This window comes from Lepidochelys kempii, chromosome 3 (assembly GCF_965140285.1).
Source record: "Lepidochelys kempii isolate rLepKem1 chromosome 3, rLepKem1.hap1, whole genome shotgun sequence".
NCBI lineage: Eukaryota > Metazoa > Chordata > Testudines > Cheloniidae > Lepidochelys > Lepidochelys kempii.
Genome location: NC_136382.1, coordinates 159,846,542 through 159,865,825, shown reverse-complemented (window position 1 = coordinate 159,865,825; position 19,284 = coordinate 159,846,542). Strand labels below are relative to the sequence as shown.

At 41.3% G+C, this 19,284-nt stretch overlaps 1 protein-coding gene across 1 annotated transcript in view; it reads left to right on the top strand.

Moving 5' to 3' along the window:
• DNAH14 (dynein axonemal heavy chain 14) overlaps nt 1-19,284 on the top strand; it is a 454,606-nt gene that overhangs the window by 166,792 nt on the left and 268,530 nt on the right. The window contains 5 exon segments of the mRNA XM_078851974.1: nt 4,631-4,684; nt 5,350-5,495; nt 6,554-6,622; nt 15,025-15,211; nt 15,674-15,753. Coding sequence (XP_078708100.1) covers nt 4,631-4,684; nt 5,350-5,495; nt 6,554-6,622; nt 15,025-15,211; nt 15,674-15,753 — 536 coding nt within the window.

Genomic DNA, 19,284 nt, shown 5'->3' with positions numbered 1-19,284 from the left:
GGAAGCTTTGCTTCTATGATCTAAAAAGCCTCAGAAAATGTTTATAAACATCACTGGAAAACTGATACGTGAGATGTTGACCTTTATTCATAAAACAGTAATACACCAAGGATGCAATGCTGCAAAGTGTTGAGCATCCTCAACTCCCTTTGAATCGGACTTCAGAATACAGTAGAACCTCTGAGTTACAAACACTTCGGGAATGGAGATTGTTCATAACTCTGAAATGTTCTGAACAAACTCCAAACAAAACATTATGGTTGTTCTTTGAAAAGTTTACAAGTGAACACTGACTTAATACAACTTTGAAATATTATTATGCAGAAGAAAAATGCTGCTTTTAACCATCTTAACTTAAATGACACAAGCACAGAAACAATTTCCTTGCCTTGTCAAATCTTTGTTTAAACTTTCCCTTTATTTTTTAGTAGTTTACATTTAACACTGTTCTGTATTTGCTTTTTATTTTATTTTATTTTATTTTATTGTCTCTGCTACTGCCTGATTGTGTACTTCCGGATACAAATGAGGTGTGTAGTTGACTGGTCAGTTCATAACTCTGGTGTTCATAACTTTGAGGTTCTACTGTACTTAATATCTTACCGGAGGTTTTCAGTATCTCACAGCATCAGGTCTTATTTTCTCATATCTATCTTTTTATTCTTCATGTGTATGGTCAACCATTACAGTAGCTGTCTACTGAAATGAAAAAGAAAGAAAGCCCTTTTACATGGCAAATTACATGTATACAAGTTATAAAAGAGAGTGTATAAGGTAATCAGATGCATTAATTTAAAATAGCTGAATGAATTACATAACTATTTCAGAACAAGTAATTAGTATAGCAAATGGGAAATCTCACAATGAAGATTCTCACATCTGATTTAAAAAATATAGATGGGATTAGCACAGAAACATGTTGGGTGTGCATAGAGATGCCGTGCAGGCAACCCAGGATTAGAACCAAGTGGCCGTTCAGAGAAAGATTTTTTTTTTTTGGTTTCCAAAAGTAAGAATTCATGTCCCCCTGCTGTAAAGCTCTGGGTACCAGCTGAGCCATGTACGTAATTTTCTTTCTTTGGTAAAAGGAAAATGCTGTTGCAGAGTGGCTTTCTAACAATGGAAGTAGTGACTGAGATTATGGAAGATAGAGAATGGGCAAACTGCACTTAATGTGTTCAATTCTAATTTCACATTGCCCTCCTAATTTTCAAAAGGTAACAAGTGTGCTCCATCATTCTCCTTCCTACTCAGCACTTGTTTTGGATGTCACTCTTTTACTTCTGTTCCCTCTGTCTGGAACTCTTCCCTTCACCCGTACCAATTGCTTTGGCATTTTCAGTTTCACCTTAAACAAATAATTTTCTTGAGTTCATAATTGAGTCACTATAAAACACTTTGGGGAATTAGGCCACATTCAGCCCTTGAGTAATTTCATAGGCTTGTGGAGTTGGACCCATTTTTACATGCCGAGATGGGTAGTTTTTCTGAAAGTAGTAGAATTTCTATAGTTTTTCTATAGGTACATAGGCTGAATTTTCCACACTGCATGTAGAATAAAAAACAAAGTATAGTAAATATATTGTAATAAATTATTATTCTACAAGGGCTTATATGTGACCATTTCACTTCAGGTGTGTGCATGCCAATGCATTGAAGCCAGAGATATTTTTTCCATAATTGTACCATTAGCGTAGCGCATGCGCCCTCGGCATTCTTGTACTTCCTGCTGAAGTTATAAAGAGGCACAAATACCCCTACCCTCCACGGTTGTTTCTTCCTGCTCGTGGTTCGTAATCAGAGCATAAGTCTTAGTCACACTCTTTTCCCTTTCTCTTATCGGAGAATTTTTTCTACAAATTATTCTCTGTCTTCCAGAATGGAAGCTGCTTTGCATTCCCCTTAAAATCCAGCTGCTCAGTACATGGCGGTTCAGACTCCACACTGTCCAGGAGCACACCATCAGACTTGACAGTAGCCCCTTGCCAGAGGGAGTTGAAGAGAAGATGCCATTATCCTTCTCCGGTGCCAGATTTTACTTTTGGAATCAAAGTGTCAGGACATTCAGGCTATTTTAAAAAATTTCCTCATCTCCAAATTTTCTTATTAAATGTTTATCTTCCACATTTTATTCTGAGTCATTGTGGGGATGCTTGGATATGTAAATTGGTATGATAAGTCTTCAATTCCCAATGGCTCAGCTGATTATTTTAGGAGATTTTAATGCTCGAATAGGTCCCCCAACAAACACAGTATCAAGGGAAGAAAACACTGAAGAGACTTTAACTCCTGCCCTGTGCTAAGAATTTTCAATGCTAAAATAATATTGCAGATGCTCTATGGGGCCAAAATTTGGTGTAGAGGCCAAATTTCAGCCTTAGTATTTTTGAGGAGATTTTTAATTCTCCCAGTTTCTACCCCTGCCTCATTTTTACATGCCGAGATGGGTGTTTTTTCTGAAAGTAGTAGAATTTGTATAGATTTTCTTAAATTTTGGTCTAAGATCTGTACTCTTCCAAATTATAGATTGGTTTGTATTTGCCTTTAGGAGATGGAGGAACAACCTGGGTACTCCTTATTTTCATGGTATAAGACCATCCATATTATTATAGTTAGGTTCGGTTTTTCTGTTACTCCTTTGCAATATGTTTTAACCAATGTAATCAACTCAGAATGACAGATGTTACCCAAGAAGAAGATACGGCTATGATTCCTGATTTTAACTTTGCCTTTGGGTTTTCTACTTTGAAGATTGCCCATGTTTTTAACTATATTTGAATTATCAAATCCTCATTTATGTAAGATACATACTCTGTTAAGATTCCAGATCATGGAAACTGCTGTCCTTAAAGGCAGATATGAAAAAGTTCCTTCACATCTTCTTTTTTGCTCATCTGGAGCATTGGAAGATCTACCTCATTATAGAATGATTATAGAATTTTTGGATTGTAGAATTTTCCAGCTGCTGAAAGCAAGAATTTAACCTTTTTTGCTTAATAAAAAAAAAGAATTTTTATCGCCATCTCTAAAGATAATGATTTTAGTATTTTCACAGTCCACAGTAGTAATTAAATCAATGCGAATTTTTGCCCTATTAGCATTGTACCAAAGAAGAGAGTTTTTATTAAGTTCTGATTGGCATTTTAATATATTATACGGATATTGCTGCTGTTTTAGATTGTGTATATTTTTCTTTCTGTATTTGCAAAAGACGTATGTCATATGCAATCTAGTAAAACTGAAGAGAATGCTGCCCTTAAAGGATGTGAAATTGACAAAAACTTTCCCCGAGGGCTGCCCAGGATGCACTGACTCTGTCTTAGCCTCCCTGCCAGCTCTAGGGCTGTAGAAGCAGAGAACAGGCACTCAGCCTCCCTGCCTCCCCCTCCAGATCTGGGTCCAGAGAGACATCGAGTTGGGAGAGGTGGGGAGGCTGAGCATCCTCTAGTTCTGCAGCTGGAGAAGCTGAGCACTCCAGCTCTATGCCTCTCCAGCCTGGAACTGGTCTTGGGGGTGGAAGGGAGGCTAAGCACCCCAGTTCTTTGCTTCGGTTTTTTGAGTATTATACTGATCTTGAATAAGTAATAAATAATGTACAATGTAGTATGTTAACATTTTATTGTAACTTTGCCCTAATAAAAAGTTTTTTTTAGAAAGTCTTATGAAATTTTGTCCTGATTCAGGATGAACGTACATACCCACTGCTGTCAAGCAGGTTTGAGTTGGCACACCTGAACCATGCCACTGCTGCTGGTACCTGTGCTACCACAGCTACATTACTATTTATATTTGCATTAGCTCAATGAGAGCTAGCACAAGTATATGTGTGCAAACTGGGTCTCACACCCCTAGCTCCTAGTACAGATGTAGCCTAAATGTCAACATTGTTCACTATTTCACAGTTCTTTGAAGCATGTATAAAAGGAGAGGAAGTATCGTACTGTTAAGATTTCCACAATTTATTCCAGTTTCTCAAAGTATAGATTGTACCTGTCCCCTCCCGCACAAGCTGCTGGGGAAGAAGAGGTATGGAAAATGTTTACATTAAAATTATGTCTACGTTGCAAAAGAAAAGGTGTGCAAAGACACGGCAACTCTGCTTTTAGCTCAGTTTTAGCAACTTGAGTGAACGTTTGTAGGGCAGCCTTGGGTTGAACTTGACCTGCTAAAAGTTGAGTTTCTGTGTCTTCACTGTTATTTTAAACCTGCGTTAACTAACCTGAGTTAGGAACTTACTGGGGTTTTTTTGTTTGTTTGTTAGTTTTTACTTTGCAGTGTAGGCATAATCTAAGCGAAGGAGGCCTTTAAAAAATGCGGACTGGTTGTAGGGGAATGCAGTTTGTTTAATTTTCCTGAAGGGGGGCTCAGCTTTCAAATGTTTGGGAATACTTCCCTAATTGTAAATGTGAAGAGTGATGATTTAGAAATGTAAAGGGTGAATCAGACCTAAGGTGAGGTTACTTCTCTCCTTTTAGAATCATTTATAAAAATTTGTCCATCAAAAACAATTTTTCAAAAATATGCTTTCAACAACTTTTATGTCTATGGGGATGACCTTATTCATACACTATTATTTTAATGTTTCAAGAAATGTATCATATCTGCTCTAAAACAGTATTCTTTCCCTTAGGCCATGGGAAAACTCTGTGTGGTTTTTAATTGTTTTGAAGGTTTGGATTATCAGGTAAGGCATGTTATGTTCTTTATCTCAAATAACTTAGCAGGATAGTATTGCAAAGCAGAATAAATGTAATTCCCCGTGAAATGACAGTACAATAACAAAGTTCATCCGCTACTTACTGCAGGTATAAAGATAAGACTGCCAGTGCCATTTGCTCTTTTGGGTTTTTAATTCACCAACAGACTGGTGTTATAAATTGCTAAGGAATATATCTAAATAATAATGTAGAACATCTCTGTCAATATCCGAGCTTTTTAAGACTGTGTCTCACCTATTATAATTTAGCTTTCAAAAGAAAAAATATTTCATGTTTTTCCTGTTAGTTCTATCCTACAACTATAGTACATTTCTGTTTTGAAAACTATGATTATGATAATAATACAAGGTTTGTTGTTTTTTTTTAAGGAAAAGTGAATGCAGTTAAATTTAGAGATGGGATCAGGGAGCTGTGTGCAAGTCTAGATCCAGAATATGTTTAGATTAGGGTCAGAGAATACGTTTAATCTATTTGTCTGCTCCTTTGAGTAAATAAGATGATTTCTTTCTCTTTTTACTCTCACTCTCTTGTGCTTAAAGGACATTGCAGTTTTTCAAGAATCAGTATTACAAAAATCATCTAAAGCTTCAGCTATTAATACTAATTTCTGTTTGTTTTTTTTTCCCTTAAGATGGTAGGAAAATTCTTCTGTGGACTAGTTCAGTCTGGAACATGGTGTTGTTTTGATGAGTTCAATCGCATAGATATAGAAGTTCTGTCTGTAATTGCTTCACAAATTCAGACAATCAAGGCAGCAAAAGATAGTCATGTTATCAGGTATTTGTTTTCATTTCCTTGATTCTTTTGCAAGTAATAGTGCCTTATAGAACTGGCTATTTACTGCTTTAGCTCTAGAAAGGCACTTGAATTTCTTACACCTGTTCCACAGTATGGTTGATCCTGTGCTGATGATAACCAGATTTAAACATTCCTAGCAGGGTTAGGATGGTTTCTCTTAAGCAGTGTGGGCAAGGTTTGTTTTTTTGGTTTGCTAAGAACAATGTTACGATTGTGCCTCAAACTATTGTATAGTTTACCTTGAAGGAGTTAGTTTATATTATGATTGAGTGAGCAGAGAATGGGGCAGAGGGAAATCCTTGTATACGTTGTTCAGAGGACAAGTTCTGCTAGCAACAAACAGAAAACCTAAATATCTGTTTGGCTTCCCCACACTCCGAAAAAGGAAACAGAAAGCTAAATCATGCCCTCATCCCCTCCATAGGTACATAAAGGCCCTAAATGCACTCGAATCACTTAGGTTCTGCTACATGTGAGTGGGGAAGAGGAAACCATGGAGGGGTTGCACAAGAGGAGGACGCTGTACCCTCATTATAGCAGTGCTTGGTAGCAGCTCTCTCTGGAGCAGTGTGGAGGGGAGGATGTTTGAGCCAGGAGGGTAACGGGAGAGTTGTTGTGTGACCAGGTCCTTGACTGTAAATCCACTGACCAAAACGCTTATTGTATGTATGCATGAATGCAGAGGCTACAGCCATTACTATAGGTCATAGTCTGCAGTAATTGATGCACTGGCCTTTCCTTCCCTACAATGGAGGATTTTCACACTCACAGAGATTCTCTGTGAAAGGCCCATTTACTTGTGCTTTGCACTTTGTTCAAGATTTGTCCCAAAGTCATTCATCTTTGTCTTCCCTCTTTCCCTCATAATTTTGCTTTGTTTTTATGCATTTTAGGGCTTCTGTGTCTTTTTAATATTTGTATACACATTATACAGTAGTATTATCCAGTTAAAATTTGCAGAAAACATTTTTCTCCCCCCCCCCCTTTTTTTTTTTTTTTTTTTTGGTAAATGACTAATAATGTGCTTTATAACATAGATTTGTGCTGGAAGGAAAAGAAATCCGTATCAATACGTCCTGTGGAATCTTTATTACCATGAATCCTGGGTAAGTGACAATAAAAGATAGACTTGTTTGAGAATGCCGAAGCATGAGCTTCAAAATTCCCCTTTGATGCCTCATACAGATTAAACTCTAGGCTGCTTTTTGACATTAGTTTATCTTCCAGATCAGTTAGAATATTTGGCTGTTTAGTAACTAAAGAGTTACTCTCTTTTTTTCTGTAACTTGTTCCAGGACCCAAAAGGAATGATGAGACTGTTTTTCCTAATTTATGGTCATCATCTGTCCCTTAAGGCTCGGCATGTTGCTTTCTAACATATTTGCTCAAAATGAAGAAACCAAATTATTTTTCCTATTTTTTTCAATATATTTTTTGTACATTCTATGTCATGAATTCATCATTTCTTTCCTCCCCATTTCCCTCTCCCTCTTTATAGTCATAACATTTGTAACTTTTCCCCTGTCAAATGGGTTTATAGCTATAGAGTAGTATTTGCCTCCTCTGCTCTTCCCCTCTTATCAGGCTGTTGGCAAGTCATGTGATTCTTCCTTTATAAAATCTCTGAAAATCTGTTTTTTCTTCATCATCCTTACACCCTAGTCTGTGCGTTGGTAACCCCTTGTCTCAGCTACCGAAACCCCAGGGGTATTCAGTATGTAGGCTGTGGGCCAAATCTGGACTGCCAGATGCTTTTGAACAGAACCAGAAATATTTTTATTTATTTATCATTATTGTTGTTATTTTTATTATTTTCTCTGGAGTCTGGACCTTGACTATACCTTGACCATAAAAATTGGACCTTGACAAAAACGTAATTGACTTACTCCTGTTTACTCCATGGCCTCCCTGGCTTGTCCCCTTGCATCCCTGCAATCTATTCAAGACACTGCTGCCATAATTATCTTCCTCTCTGGCCACTATTGTTGACACTCCCATGTTTAAATCCCTGCATATTGGGTTCCAGTCATTTATCACCTGAAATCTGAGCTGCTTGTCCTCCATTTCAGCCTTCTGTGTCTGTACTTCTCAGATCTTATTTCTGCTTACCTCTCCTCTTATTGTCTGCTTTTCTCTCAAGTCACCTGCCTAGCTGCTGGTTTGGTGTTCTTCTCCAACTTCAGTCCTCCTTCCTTATTGTCACAGATCTGGCTGAGTTCCCGCTATTGGACACTCACTAGACTGCTGTGAGGAAACCTAAATGTTGAATCCAACTTGTCTTAAGCTTGCTGGGGCTGGACAGAGTTTAGTCCCTGTTGTGGCTTCGGGCACACACTCCCGGTGCAGACCTCAGGTCTGACTCACCTTTTGTCTATGGGGACCCTGAGGTCCCAGTTCCGTAGGCCCTGAAAATTTAGTGTCCCATTTCCCCCGTGCCTCTACAGCAGCTTTTGCAGATTCCCTAGAATGCCAGCAAAGGTGTGAGTCTTCTGGCTTAGTTTTCCTCTCAGGAGTACATGATAGTGAAAGCCAGCCAATAGATAGACTTTGCACAGGATTCATTACATATTTTCTCTTTACTTAGTAACATGAGAAATACACAGATCTATATAAAATAATTAACACACCTGTACACATATCTGTGCCTTAGCATCCTCTTCCGCTGGAGAGTTCTTTGGGCTTGTTTAGAAACCTACTGTCAGTATTTGTGCCATAAGTGCCCCCTTCCCCCAAAGCACAGCCACAGGTTATTGCCCAAAGGCTAATGCCCAGACACTTAATGGGTCATTGGACAGGATAGATGACAGGTGCCCCTCACAGGGCCCAGTAGTGGTAAGTCCGTAATGTTAAATGCCCTGCTAAGCCCAAACCAGTGCAGGAACTTGGGCCCAGTGAAACTTAGAAAGAAGACACAAAGGCTGGTAAACGACAAGGATCAGATGCAATTGTCTGCTACTCCTGTGGACAACAGCGACATAGATTTTGTGACTGCCCATCCATAGAGTGTAACTTTATTCACATGTGGACAAAAGAAAATAGGGCATAGAGAAAAGCCCTAGGAAAACTCACAATTCCAGTAGAGGCAAATGGCCAAAAAACACTGGCTCCTAATACTTGGGGTGTGACCAGAAAATTTTCTGGGAGCGGATAGTGGGAACAGTAGGGAACTTAGTGGCAGGGGGTGGGAATCCCCATTATACATCCATGGAGAATTTTTACAGTAACGCAGCATTACAGTAAAATTGGCTGCTGATGGGAACCAGGGAGAGATGAAGGTATGCGTGACCCCATTAACTCAGTAATATACTGTCTTGCACTGTTCAAGACCCTTTTTTGAGCAATGCAAGTTTATTAATTCGTTCACCATTTCATCAACGGAAAGTGGATATACACCAGCCTTTGTACACCTGAGCAGATTTACCAAGCACTTCAGGCAAACTCACTGGTAAAAGATAGAGTCAAACAATTTATTGACTGCAAAAGATAGATTTTAAATGATTATAAGTGATTATAAGTCAGAGTGGTTACCAAAAACAAAAGAAAATATAAGCATGCAGTCTAAACCTTAACCCTTATCACACTGGACAGTATTTAGATCAAGCAATGTTCTCACCCCACTGGATCTTACAGTCCTTAATACACAGGTTTGTCTCTTAAACCTGGGCCAGTCTCCTCCATTGAAATCTTCTTTCTTCTCAGTGTCCTTGTCGCTTGCAGCATAGGTGGGGGAAGGAGAAAAGGCAAAGCATCGGACCACTGTGTTCTGTTTTATACCCTTAGTTCATGTGCTTGGAGAACATAAGTCCAGACATGTCAGGTGGGCATTGCTGAGTCACCAGGCAAGATTGAGCAGTTCCCCGGATGAGGCCTTGTGCAAGCGAGTCATTGCATTGTAGCTCCCTTGCTGGACAATGGCTGTTGATGGTTGTTTGACACCTGCCTGGGCATTGGTTATCCCCCTGGTTATTGTCTTTGGGGAGCTAGGTATCTGGGCACTTCCCAAACCTACAGCATATTTTAGTGGCAATCATACAACACAATTCTCATAACTTCATATGCATTAATGATATATATATGTTTAGATGGAACAGTGGGTTTCAGCAGATCATAACCTTTGCCATGATACCTTACATGCTTTGTATGCGATATCACAATTATATGCAAATGATGAATATGGGAATTACAGGGCGCTCCCCTGGGGTGTAGAGTGTCACATTCCCCTTAGCTCAGGACCTCTAGGGAGACACCCCAAAAGAAGTATTAAGGGCTTTTACTCCTTTACGAGCCTCGCGCTACTCACCTCCCAGTTCACAAGGAAATAGACCTGGAAAGAGAAGTGACTAGAAAGGTGAGAGGTGAGTGACAATTCCATCTGGAGGCATAATGGAGACCACAGAGTCTGTAGTCAATCCAGGCAAGGCAGAAGATGCCAAGGAATGTTCTTCCATGAGTCCAGACGAGACACTCACCACTGCAACTGGACTCAGAGAGGCTCAGATTTCTGTGTGGAGCAAAGCAATGACATGAGACTTTGAGTCAGACCTTCGAACAAGTAGCAATGATCAATAAGGAGAGGATGTGGACCTCTTGAAGGCACAACAGTGCCCCCTCTTTGTCCTCAAGATGGACTGATTCTATCACATAGACCAAGACAAGAAGATGCAGGAGATCCATACACATTTACTAGTACCATGGTTATATCATTAGCTTCTTCATCTGCAATTCCTTGTGTGGGACACCTGGAGAAAGATAAGACTCAGTCTAGGTATCCTCAAAAAAGTTGGGAATGTTTGTACATCATGTACCAACTGCCAGTTTGTGTCCACTGACGGAGTCCCATGGGATCCAGTAGTATCCCTTCCCTTGATGGAGGCCCCCTTTGAACAAATAGGAGTCAACCAGATAAGCCCCCTAGAGAACAGTGCCTCTGTACAACAATTATATACTTATCATAGACTATGCCACCTGATACTTGGAAGCCATACCACTCTGATCCACAGACACCAAGACTATTGCTAACAAGCTGCAGAAGGTCTTCTCATGGGTAGGCATCCCCAAAGAGATCCCGATAGACCGGGAACTAATTTCATATTCTGGATGAAGAGAGAAGTCTGCATTGATATATTAAAAGTCAAAGCGCTGTGCACATCTGTGTACTATCCACAGACAGATGGCCTTTGTTAAAATGTTTAAACAGACATTAAAGAAAATACTCAAGAAATTCATCATCCAGGACCCTTGACAATGGGACCAACTACTCCCAGTCCTGCTCTTTGTCATCAGGGAAGTACCACAAGCCTCAACACGATTTTCTGCATTTGAACTGTTGTATGGACAAAAGCCAAGAGGCATAATAGACCTAGTGCAGGAGACATGGGAAAGCCAGGCTCCAAGATCCAAACACCTTGTACAATGTGTCTTAAAGTTATGTGAGAGACTGGGAACTGTGGGTCCCTACACTCAAAAAAAACAAAACAAAAACAAAAACAAAAAACCCCCACACCTTTGAAGAAGTGCAGGAATGGCAATGACAGTATTATAATAAAGGGGCTCAACCATACACCTTCCAGCTAGGTGACCAAATTCTGGTGCTTCTTCCAAACTCAGAATCAAAGTGGATAGCCAAGTGACAAGGACCTCATTAGGTAATGAAGACGGTAGGAAGCATGGAGTATTTAACAACCGGGGGCGGGGAAATGTCAGCAAATTTACCATATAAATGTGCAGAAGCCAGGGAAGGCCTCTTTGTCATGCTGTGCCCTGAGGACCCAAAACTAGGACCCCAAATTAATTAGTACCTGAAACAAACTTAGTGCCTCTCAGAGAGAACCTAAACTAGGAGCCAAAGGAGCAGACATCTCAACTGGTGGCCACATTTACAAAGGTGTTTTTAGCCCACCCCAGGAATATGTCCATTGCACACTATCTTTATTAATACTGAGCCCAGTAAAGTAATACAGAAGGGGCTCTGACCAGTCCCCAACAAACTGAGAGGAGAAGTTGAGAAAGAGTTCAAGGCCATGTTAGAACTTGGGATAACAGAGGAATCCCAAAGTGACTGGAGGAGTCCAGTTATGCTGGTCCCAAAGCCAGATGGCATTGTGTTTTTGTACAGACCTCAGAAAAGTGAGTGCAATTTCAAAATTTGATGCCCAGTTTCATAACGTGATGCCTACCCTATGCTTTGGGTGGATGAACTCTTAGACTGGTTAGGAGAAGCCCAGTGCATCACAACTCTGGATTTGGCAAAGGGGTACTAGTAAATTCCCTTAACACCTGACTTTCAAGAGAAGATGGCTTTTTCCACGCTACTGAGCTGATTCCATTTTAAAATGATGTCCTTCAAGTTGCATGGAGCAGTGGCTACTTTTCAACCGTTGATGGAGCGACTACTCCAACCTCATAATCAATATGTGGTGGCATTCCTCAGAAATGTAGTCATTTATAGGAAAGATTGGAATTCCCATCTGGACAAAGTATCCACTGTCCTTCAAGCACTGCGGGAAGCCAGGTTGATGGCCAACCTTGCCAAGTGCACAGAAAGTAAATGGGAAGTCCATTACTCGGGATACTTGGTCCGTGGCAGGTAAGACTGCCCCTTGTTGGATAAGATCCATGTGTTACAGGTCTACAAAACTTCCACCATTAAAATGCAAATATGGGCCTTCCTAGGATGCCAATCTGTGAAAGATACTTTCAAGACCTGAAAGACATATCCTGCAGACACCCAGTGTAGTATAGCCTGGACTTCAAGAAGTAATTTTGTCTTGAAAATAATTGCCTCCAAAATAGGTCAAGGAGCGGTCTCCATTCCCAGGAGGTACAGGAGAAGAACACTTGGTAGTGTACCTCAGCCAGAAGCTCATTTTTTTGAGAGGTATATTCGGTGATAGAGAAGGAATGTTTGGCTACCAAGTGGTTGATAGAGAACCTATAGTACTACTTCCTGGGGAACGAACTCACGTTGGTTAGCAATCATTCCCTGTTGTGCTGGCTGAATGTAATGAAATAGACCAGTGGTTCTCAAACTGTGGGTCGGGACCCCATTTTAATGGGGTCACCAGGGCTGGCTTAGACTTGCTGTGCCCAGAACCAAAGCCCACGGGTTACAGGCCCCCTGCCCACACACACATACACACTGGGGGCTCGGGCTGGCTCAGGCTTCAACCTCCCTCTTGGGGTCGTGTAGTAATTTTTATTGTCTGAAGGAGTTCACAGTACAATGAAGTTTGAGAACCCCTGAAATAGACAAACCCTAGGATCATGCAGTAGTATCTATTGTTGCAACCATAGGCCTTTTGGATACAAGCACCAGGCAGGAAAATTGCATCACAATACAGATTTTCTGTCAAGAGAAGTAGGCCTTGCGGATTCAGCCTTGAGAGGGAGGATTTGTGATGAGGTTTACAAATCCCATACAGAACATAGGCAGAAGAGAGAAGAAAAACTATGCTGATCACACCAATTATGGAGACAAGCACAGCTTGAACCAGTAAAGAAAACAAGCCCAGTTATAAAAGAAGAACAGAGAATAAGGGAGGCAGAAGGGCTTGGATGAGACAGGGTAAACAATCTAACATCAGGCTGTCTTTAGGGAACACCTGAGAAGTAGAGGAAGACTGCAAGCCCTGGAACATAAAAGCTGCGTGATTCATTTTATGTTAAATTGGTGGACTGGACTAATTGGACTTGAATAGAGAAAAGCCAGTTTGGCAAGAGCTGGACCACAAAGGAAAGGAAACTGCACACACAGCAGTTGACGCTGCCCCATTATATGTTTTCATTATGCTCACCTTTAGTTGTATAATTACATACCTTTTTTCCACATGATGCTTGCCTTATTTAGTGTACAAGATAGATGATATTCCAGGGATATTCAATATTTCTTTTTATCCTTATCATTCAACGTGTGGTCCCATACTATGGAAACCATTCAAATCCTGCAGTGACTATAGAATTATTAATCACTGAGGTGTCCAAAATTAATGGAGATTTTAATGGTTTTTTGCCTTAATCTCATTTCATTATTTGTGAAAACCCTTCTAATCTCTCAGAGATGTTGTTGAAGATAAATTCATCAATGTTTATTAGTTCAGATAAGCAATGATGAGAATGATAGAAAAGCCCAAAAAAAGATTAATAATTCTTTATTCATTGCAGGGTTTGGGTGACCTCCAGTAAATGAAGAATGGGCCCACGTGTTAAATAATGAGGATAAAAAGAAGTATTGAATATTTGCCTCATTTCCTGAACATTATTCATCTTATGCACTGAATGAAGCAGGGGTCCAGGGGAAAATACTATGTGATAATGTAATAAGACTGTCATAATGCCGTCATTTCTTTTCAGAAGTCTGTTTTTCTTGCTCCGTTACAAGCAGTCAGAAGAAATTATACATTTAAGAAGTACTGGTGATAAATGTTATATGTTCCTTGGGTGAAGGGAGAAGCATATGTCTGCGCCTTTGAAACCTGGCTGAGGGGACAGAAAAGGACTGGTAGTGAGAGACAAATGTACTTCTCTCTGCCTCCTATGCAACAGTATTCTTGTTTTAGCTGAGCCAAAAGGAACATTTTTCAGTCTCTGAATCATTAATTTTTGTGTTACTGAAAGTTAGTCCAGAATTACAGTATGGATTGAGTGAAGGGTCATGAATTAAAGATGGACAGCCATTCTCATCTCAATGTTCTGTCTTCAGAAAACACATTTGCTATTGATCCACATTTTGTTATGTGCATTCATCCCCATGTGTTTTGATGGCGCATGCTAACTCAGATTGGTCAGATTATTGTAGTAACAGCTGGAATGGGTGTTTTGTCCTGTATAGGTTTTATGGGCAGCCTGTTGTTATACTGCAAATACCATTTCTCTTTACAGCAAGATTCCTTGGTTTTATTGTTAAAGTGTAGGCATAAGAAAAGAAAAAATGTAAATGTTTACCATCTTTTCATGTACAGTGATTATGCTGATCCATAGAATAAAAGTTTAGGGATGTGTCTGCATATGAGATTTATGAATATAGCTCCTATATGCATTAATAGGAATTTTATATCAAATCCTGAGAGGTACTGAATGCCAGCTGAACACACACAATGAAGGCAAGAAGAGGTGCAGGTGTCTGAATCTGCATAAGTCTTACATTCTTCTAAAAGAGAATGGAAGCATATCTGTAGATAATTATCTCCTGCCTGTTTTTATACCAAAACTAATGATTGTGCATGCATGCATTTGTATTTATTCAAAACATCCAAACTTAAGGGAAATTGTTATAACCTGGCAATCCTAAAATAAATTATCTGCTGTGGACTAAATAAAATGTGTTGATGTAAGCAATAAAACTTCGCTGTTTAATTCCCTTAGGATAATACCAAAATATTTTATGTAATTAAAATATCTAAGTACTGTACCTATACTATAACTTTTTTGTGTTTCTTACTATTCTAACTCCCAGATAATTAATACAGATGTAACTTTTGAAGTCTTGAGTCATTTTCTTCTTCTTCACCAGCTACAAAGGCCGTGTAGAACTCCCAGACAATTTAAAATCTCTATTTCGACCTGTCTCAATGATGGTACCAGATTATCAACTCATTGCTGAAGTAATGTTATTTTCAGAAGGTTTCAAATCAGCAAAGTCACTCTCTGGGAAATTGGTCAATCTTTACCAGTTGGCTTGTAATCAGCTGTCACAACAGGTAAAATATAATTTTCAGAATTAGAGAGACAAGAGGTAATATCTTTTATTGGACCAGCTTCTGTTGGTTAGAGAGACAAGCTTTTGACTTACACAGAGCTCTTCTTCAGGTCTGGGAAACCTACTCAGAGTGACACAGTTAAATACAAGGTGGAACAGGTTGTTTAGCATAAGTAGTCAACACATATTTCAAGGAACCATTTGATGTGAAGTGGCCCATTAACACCCCTTCAGTCACTGGAGGGGATGGGGAACGGGAGGTGGAAAGGCAGCTGCGGGGCATTGTTAGTGCTTTATATAGTAAGTATATAGTTCCAGGGACAACTTTTGCCTTTGTCTGCATCCAAGCAATCCCACTGAGTTTCTTGTTCTCAAGTGCGTATGTCAATTTGTGTCTGATATTGTTTAAGAAATTGTTATGTTCTTTTAGCCTTGTTAAGGAAATATATTTAATGTTTTCTAGGATCATTATGATTTTGGTATGAGAGCCATAAAGACAGTGTTATTGAGGGCTGGACAGAAGAAAAAAGAATTAAAAATACAGTGAGTAAGAGTCTAAATCTCTCCCACGCTATATTACTAAAATTTAGGTCTTTATTATGGTGTCTTAACAAGCAAAATAACACACAATCTCACAACTAAAATTTGAGCAGAGAATCTTTAACAAAAGTATTGACTTACACACTGACATCACCAGCCCAGTGGATTTTGGTATATCTCATCACAAGATGGAAGTTAGAGGACTGAGGAGCTCTGTTATAATCATTACCCTAAACAAACAAAAATGTAAAATTGCTTTAAAAATGTGCAAAAGACTTAATCGATGATAGTTACATTGAAGACTCCAGCTTTAAAAACAATCAAGATCAATATTAACTCCATTGGTAAAACCTTGATTTGGCATCACATACTGCTTGTGAGCGAGCACAGAGGTGCTGTCAAGGTTCCTCCCCCACTCTGAACTCTAGGGTACAGATGTGGGGACCTGCATGAAAAACCTCCTAAGCTTATCTTTACCAGCTTAGGTCAAAACTTCCCCAAGGTACAAAATATTCCACCCGTTGTCCTTGGACTGGCCGCTACCACCACCAAACTATACTGGTTACTGGGGAAGAGCTGTTTGGACGCGTCCTTCCCCCCAAAATACTTCCCAAAACCTTGCACCCCACTTCCTGGACAAGGTTTGGTAAAAAGCCTCACCAATTTGCCTAGGTGACTACAGACCCAGACCCTTGGATCTTAAGAACAATGAACAATCCTCCCAACACTTGCACCCCCCCTTTCCTGGGAAATGTTGGATAAAAAGCCTCACCAATTTGCACAGACCCAAACCCTTGGATCTGAGAACAATCAAAAAGCGTTCAGTTTCTTACAAGAAGACTTTTAATAAAAATAGAAGTAAATAGAAATAAAGAAATCCCCCCTGTAAAATCAGGATGGTAGATATCTTACAGGGTAATTAGATTCAAAAACATAGAGAACCCCTCTAGGCAAAACCTTAAGTTACAAAAAAGATACACAGACAGAAATAGTTATTCTATTCAGCACAGTCCTTTTCTCAGCCATTTAAAGAAATCATAATCTAACACATACCTAGCTAGATTACTTACTAAAAGTTCTAAGATTCCATTCCTGGTCTATCCCCGGCAGAAACCAGCATATAGACAGACACAGACCCTTTGTTTCTCTCCCTCCTCCCAGCTTTTGAAAGTATCTTGTCCCCTCATTGGTCATTTTGGTCAGGTGCCAGCGAGGTTACCTTTAGCTTCTTAACCCTTTACAGGTGAGAGGAGCTTTCCCCTGGCCAGGAGGGATTTCAAAGGGGTTTACCCTTCCCTTTATATTTATGACAGGTGTAGTTAGAGGTTTTTATTTTGTATGTTGATACAAAGCCTTGGTAGTGATGCATCCTACTTTCAAACAGCTAGATTTTAAGTATTAAACTTCCAGAACAGTGAATTGCTGAACACCCTCAACTCCTGTTAGCATCAGCATGTGCTTGGTAGCACCTAGGTGTCCACAATGTCTTTTAGTTTTGGGTTTGTAAAAAGAATGTGGTGCATTTCTGTCCAGGAAGAGATAGCAGACAACCAGAAGCAGACATTATCTGTTGTACTTTACTTACCTTCACATGTTCAGAGTTACATCAGGGAGATAAAGAGCCAAATTCTTTCATGATATAACTTCACTAAAGATAATGAGGGTACACCATGGATGAATCTGGTCCAAAGTGTTCAGCAGCTGTTGTTATGCACATGTGGGAATTTACATATGTGTATATATTGTGACAGGGTCGGGCCAGATGGCTACAGGAGAGTAATAGAAGGCAGATATATTAGTCCCAGGCTAAGTAGGTCCCTTTTCCCTGGATAAGGTAACAGGGAAGGTTTTTTGAAACAGAAAAAAAGTTTATTGGTAACGCTTACAGAATTACCAAAGGAAACAAAACAACTATGCAACAAAACAACGCAATCAGAAGGTATAACACAGCAGCTTTCAGGAGGGAGAAGTGTTCAGGCTAGCCTGGGCCCAGAGCGGGGGGGCTTCCTCGACACTCGTGGTCTTCCACCCTCCTGAGTTACCTGGTGGCCTAGAGTGGGGGGGCTTCCTCGACACTCGTGGTCTTCCACCCCCTCGAGTTACCCAGTGCCGCGCCCAGTGTCACCGATCCTCCCCCTCCTGAGGGTGCCCGGTAAGATGGGCACGGCTGCGGGGTGGGCAGTTTAGGGGGGGGTAGACACCCATGTATTATAGGACCCCTCCTAGATGACAGGAATGATGGTATCCACAGCGGCAACGGCTGGGGCTGGCGTCTCTCGCTCTTCCCCTCAATCAAAGGGTCAGACGGAGGGAACCGGAAGGGGTCACCGAGCAGAGAACCCCAGACAGCGCCCACCGCTCCTCGAAGGCTTCAAGGGAGTCGGTGGACGCCGCCCAGAGGAACTCCGCCCGGATACATGAGTGTACTGAGGATCGAAAAACGGCCCCACAATCGCAGGACGCTTCATGGGCCAACCTCCTCTCTCTGGTTTTATAAATGGCTGTTTTAGCCAAAGCTAGGAGGAGGTTGACCAGAAGATCCCGCGACTTTGTGGGGCCACGGATGGGAAGTGTATAGATAAAAACGTGGGGGGACAAATGAAGCCAGAAGCGTAATAAAATATTTGTGAGGAGCCGGAAAAGGGGCTGCAATCTGGCACACTCTAAATACACGTGCACCAGGGTTTCCCTCACATTACAAAAAGGACAAGTGTCCGGAATGGGGGTAAACCGTGTCAAAAACACGCCCGTGCTCACAGCTCCGTGAAGGAGCCGCCAACTGATGTCCCCGACGGGCCTTGGGACCAGGGTGGAATACAGGCTGGCCCACCAAGGTTGCTCGCCCTCCAAAGGTGGCAGGAGATCCCGCCACTTTGTATCGGGGCGGGACACCAGGGTGTGGGCGTGAAGGGTGTGAAGCGTAAGTGTATATAAGTATTTCCGTGAAGCAATTTGAAAGCTAACCGGCTGCAGTTCGTGCAGCCGGCTTGCAGTGAAAGGGTGAGGGGTGTGTTGGGATCTACGGGGTGGGGGCCCGATGGAAAGGTCCGGCGGGCCCGGGGTAAGGGATGGGCGGGGTGCGCCCTCGCACAAGGCTTGGCTAACATAAGCCCGAGCAGCGGGGGTCAAGGCGGCCTTCACCTCCTGAAGTACGCGCCGGGGGGTACGGAGGCTGGATAGCCCCATGCGCCGAGCGAGCATCAGGGGATCCAGCCAGTCTCTCCGGTCGTAGTCCAGGAGGTCTCCGACCCTCGTAACTTCCGCCAGGACCAACCTCTGGCGCACCGAGCGGGACTCCGCCACCTGTACACAGAGCTGGGGGTTGTGTAGCAGGGGCTCCATGAGGAGATCTGCCCCCACGGTGGCCGCCACAGACCTGGTTGTTAGAAATAATTTCCAGGTCCGGAGGAGGTCTTGGTAGAAGGCCGGCAGCCCGGAGAGGTCTCGCGGAAAACCCCTCGGAGAAAGATAAAAGAGCTGCCGGTCATATCGAAGCCCTTGGAAACGGCGTAGGAAGGCGTGCGCCAGTATGCT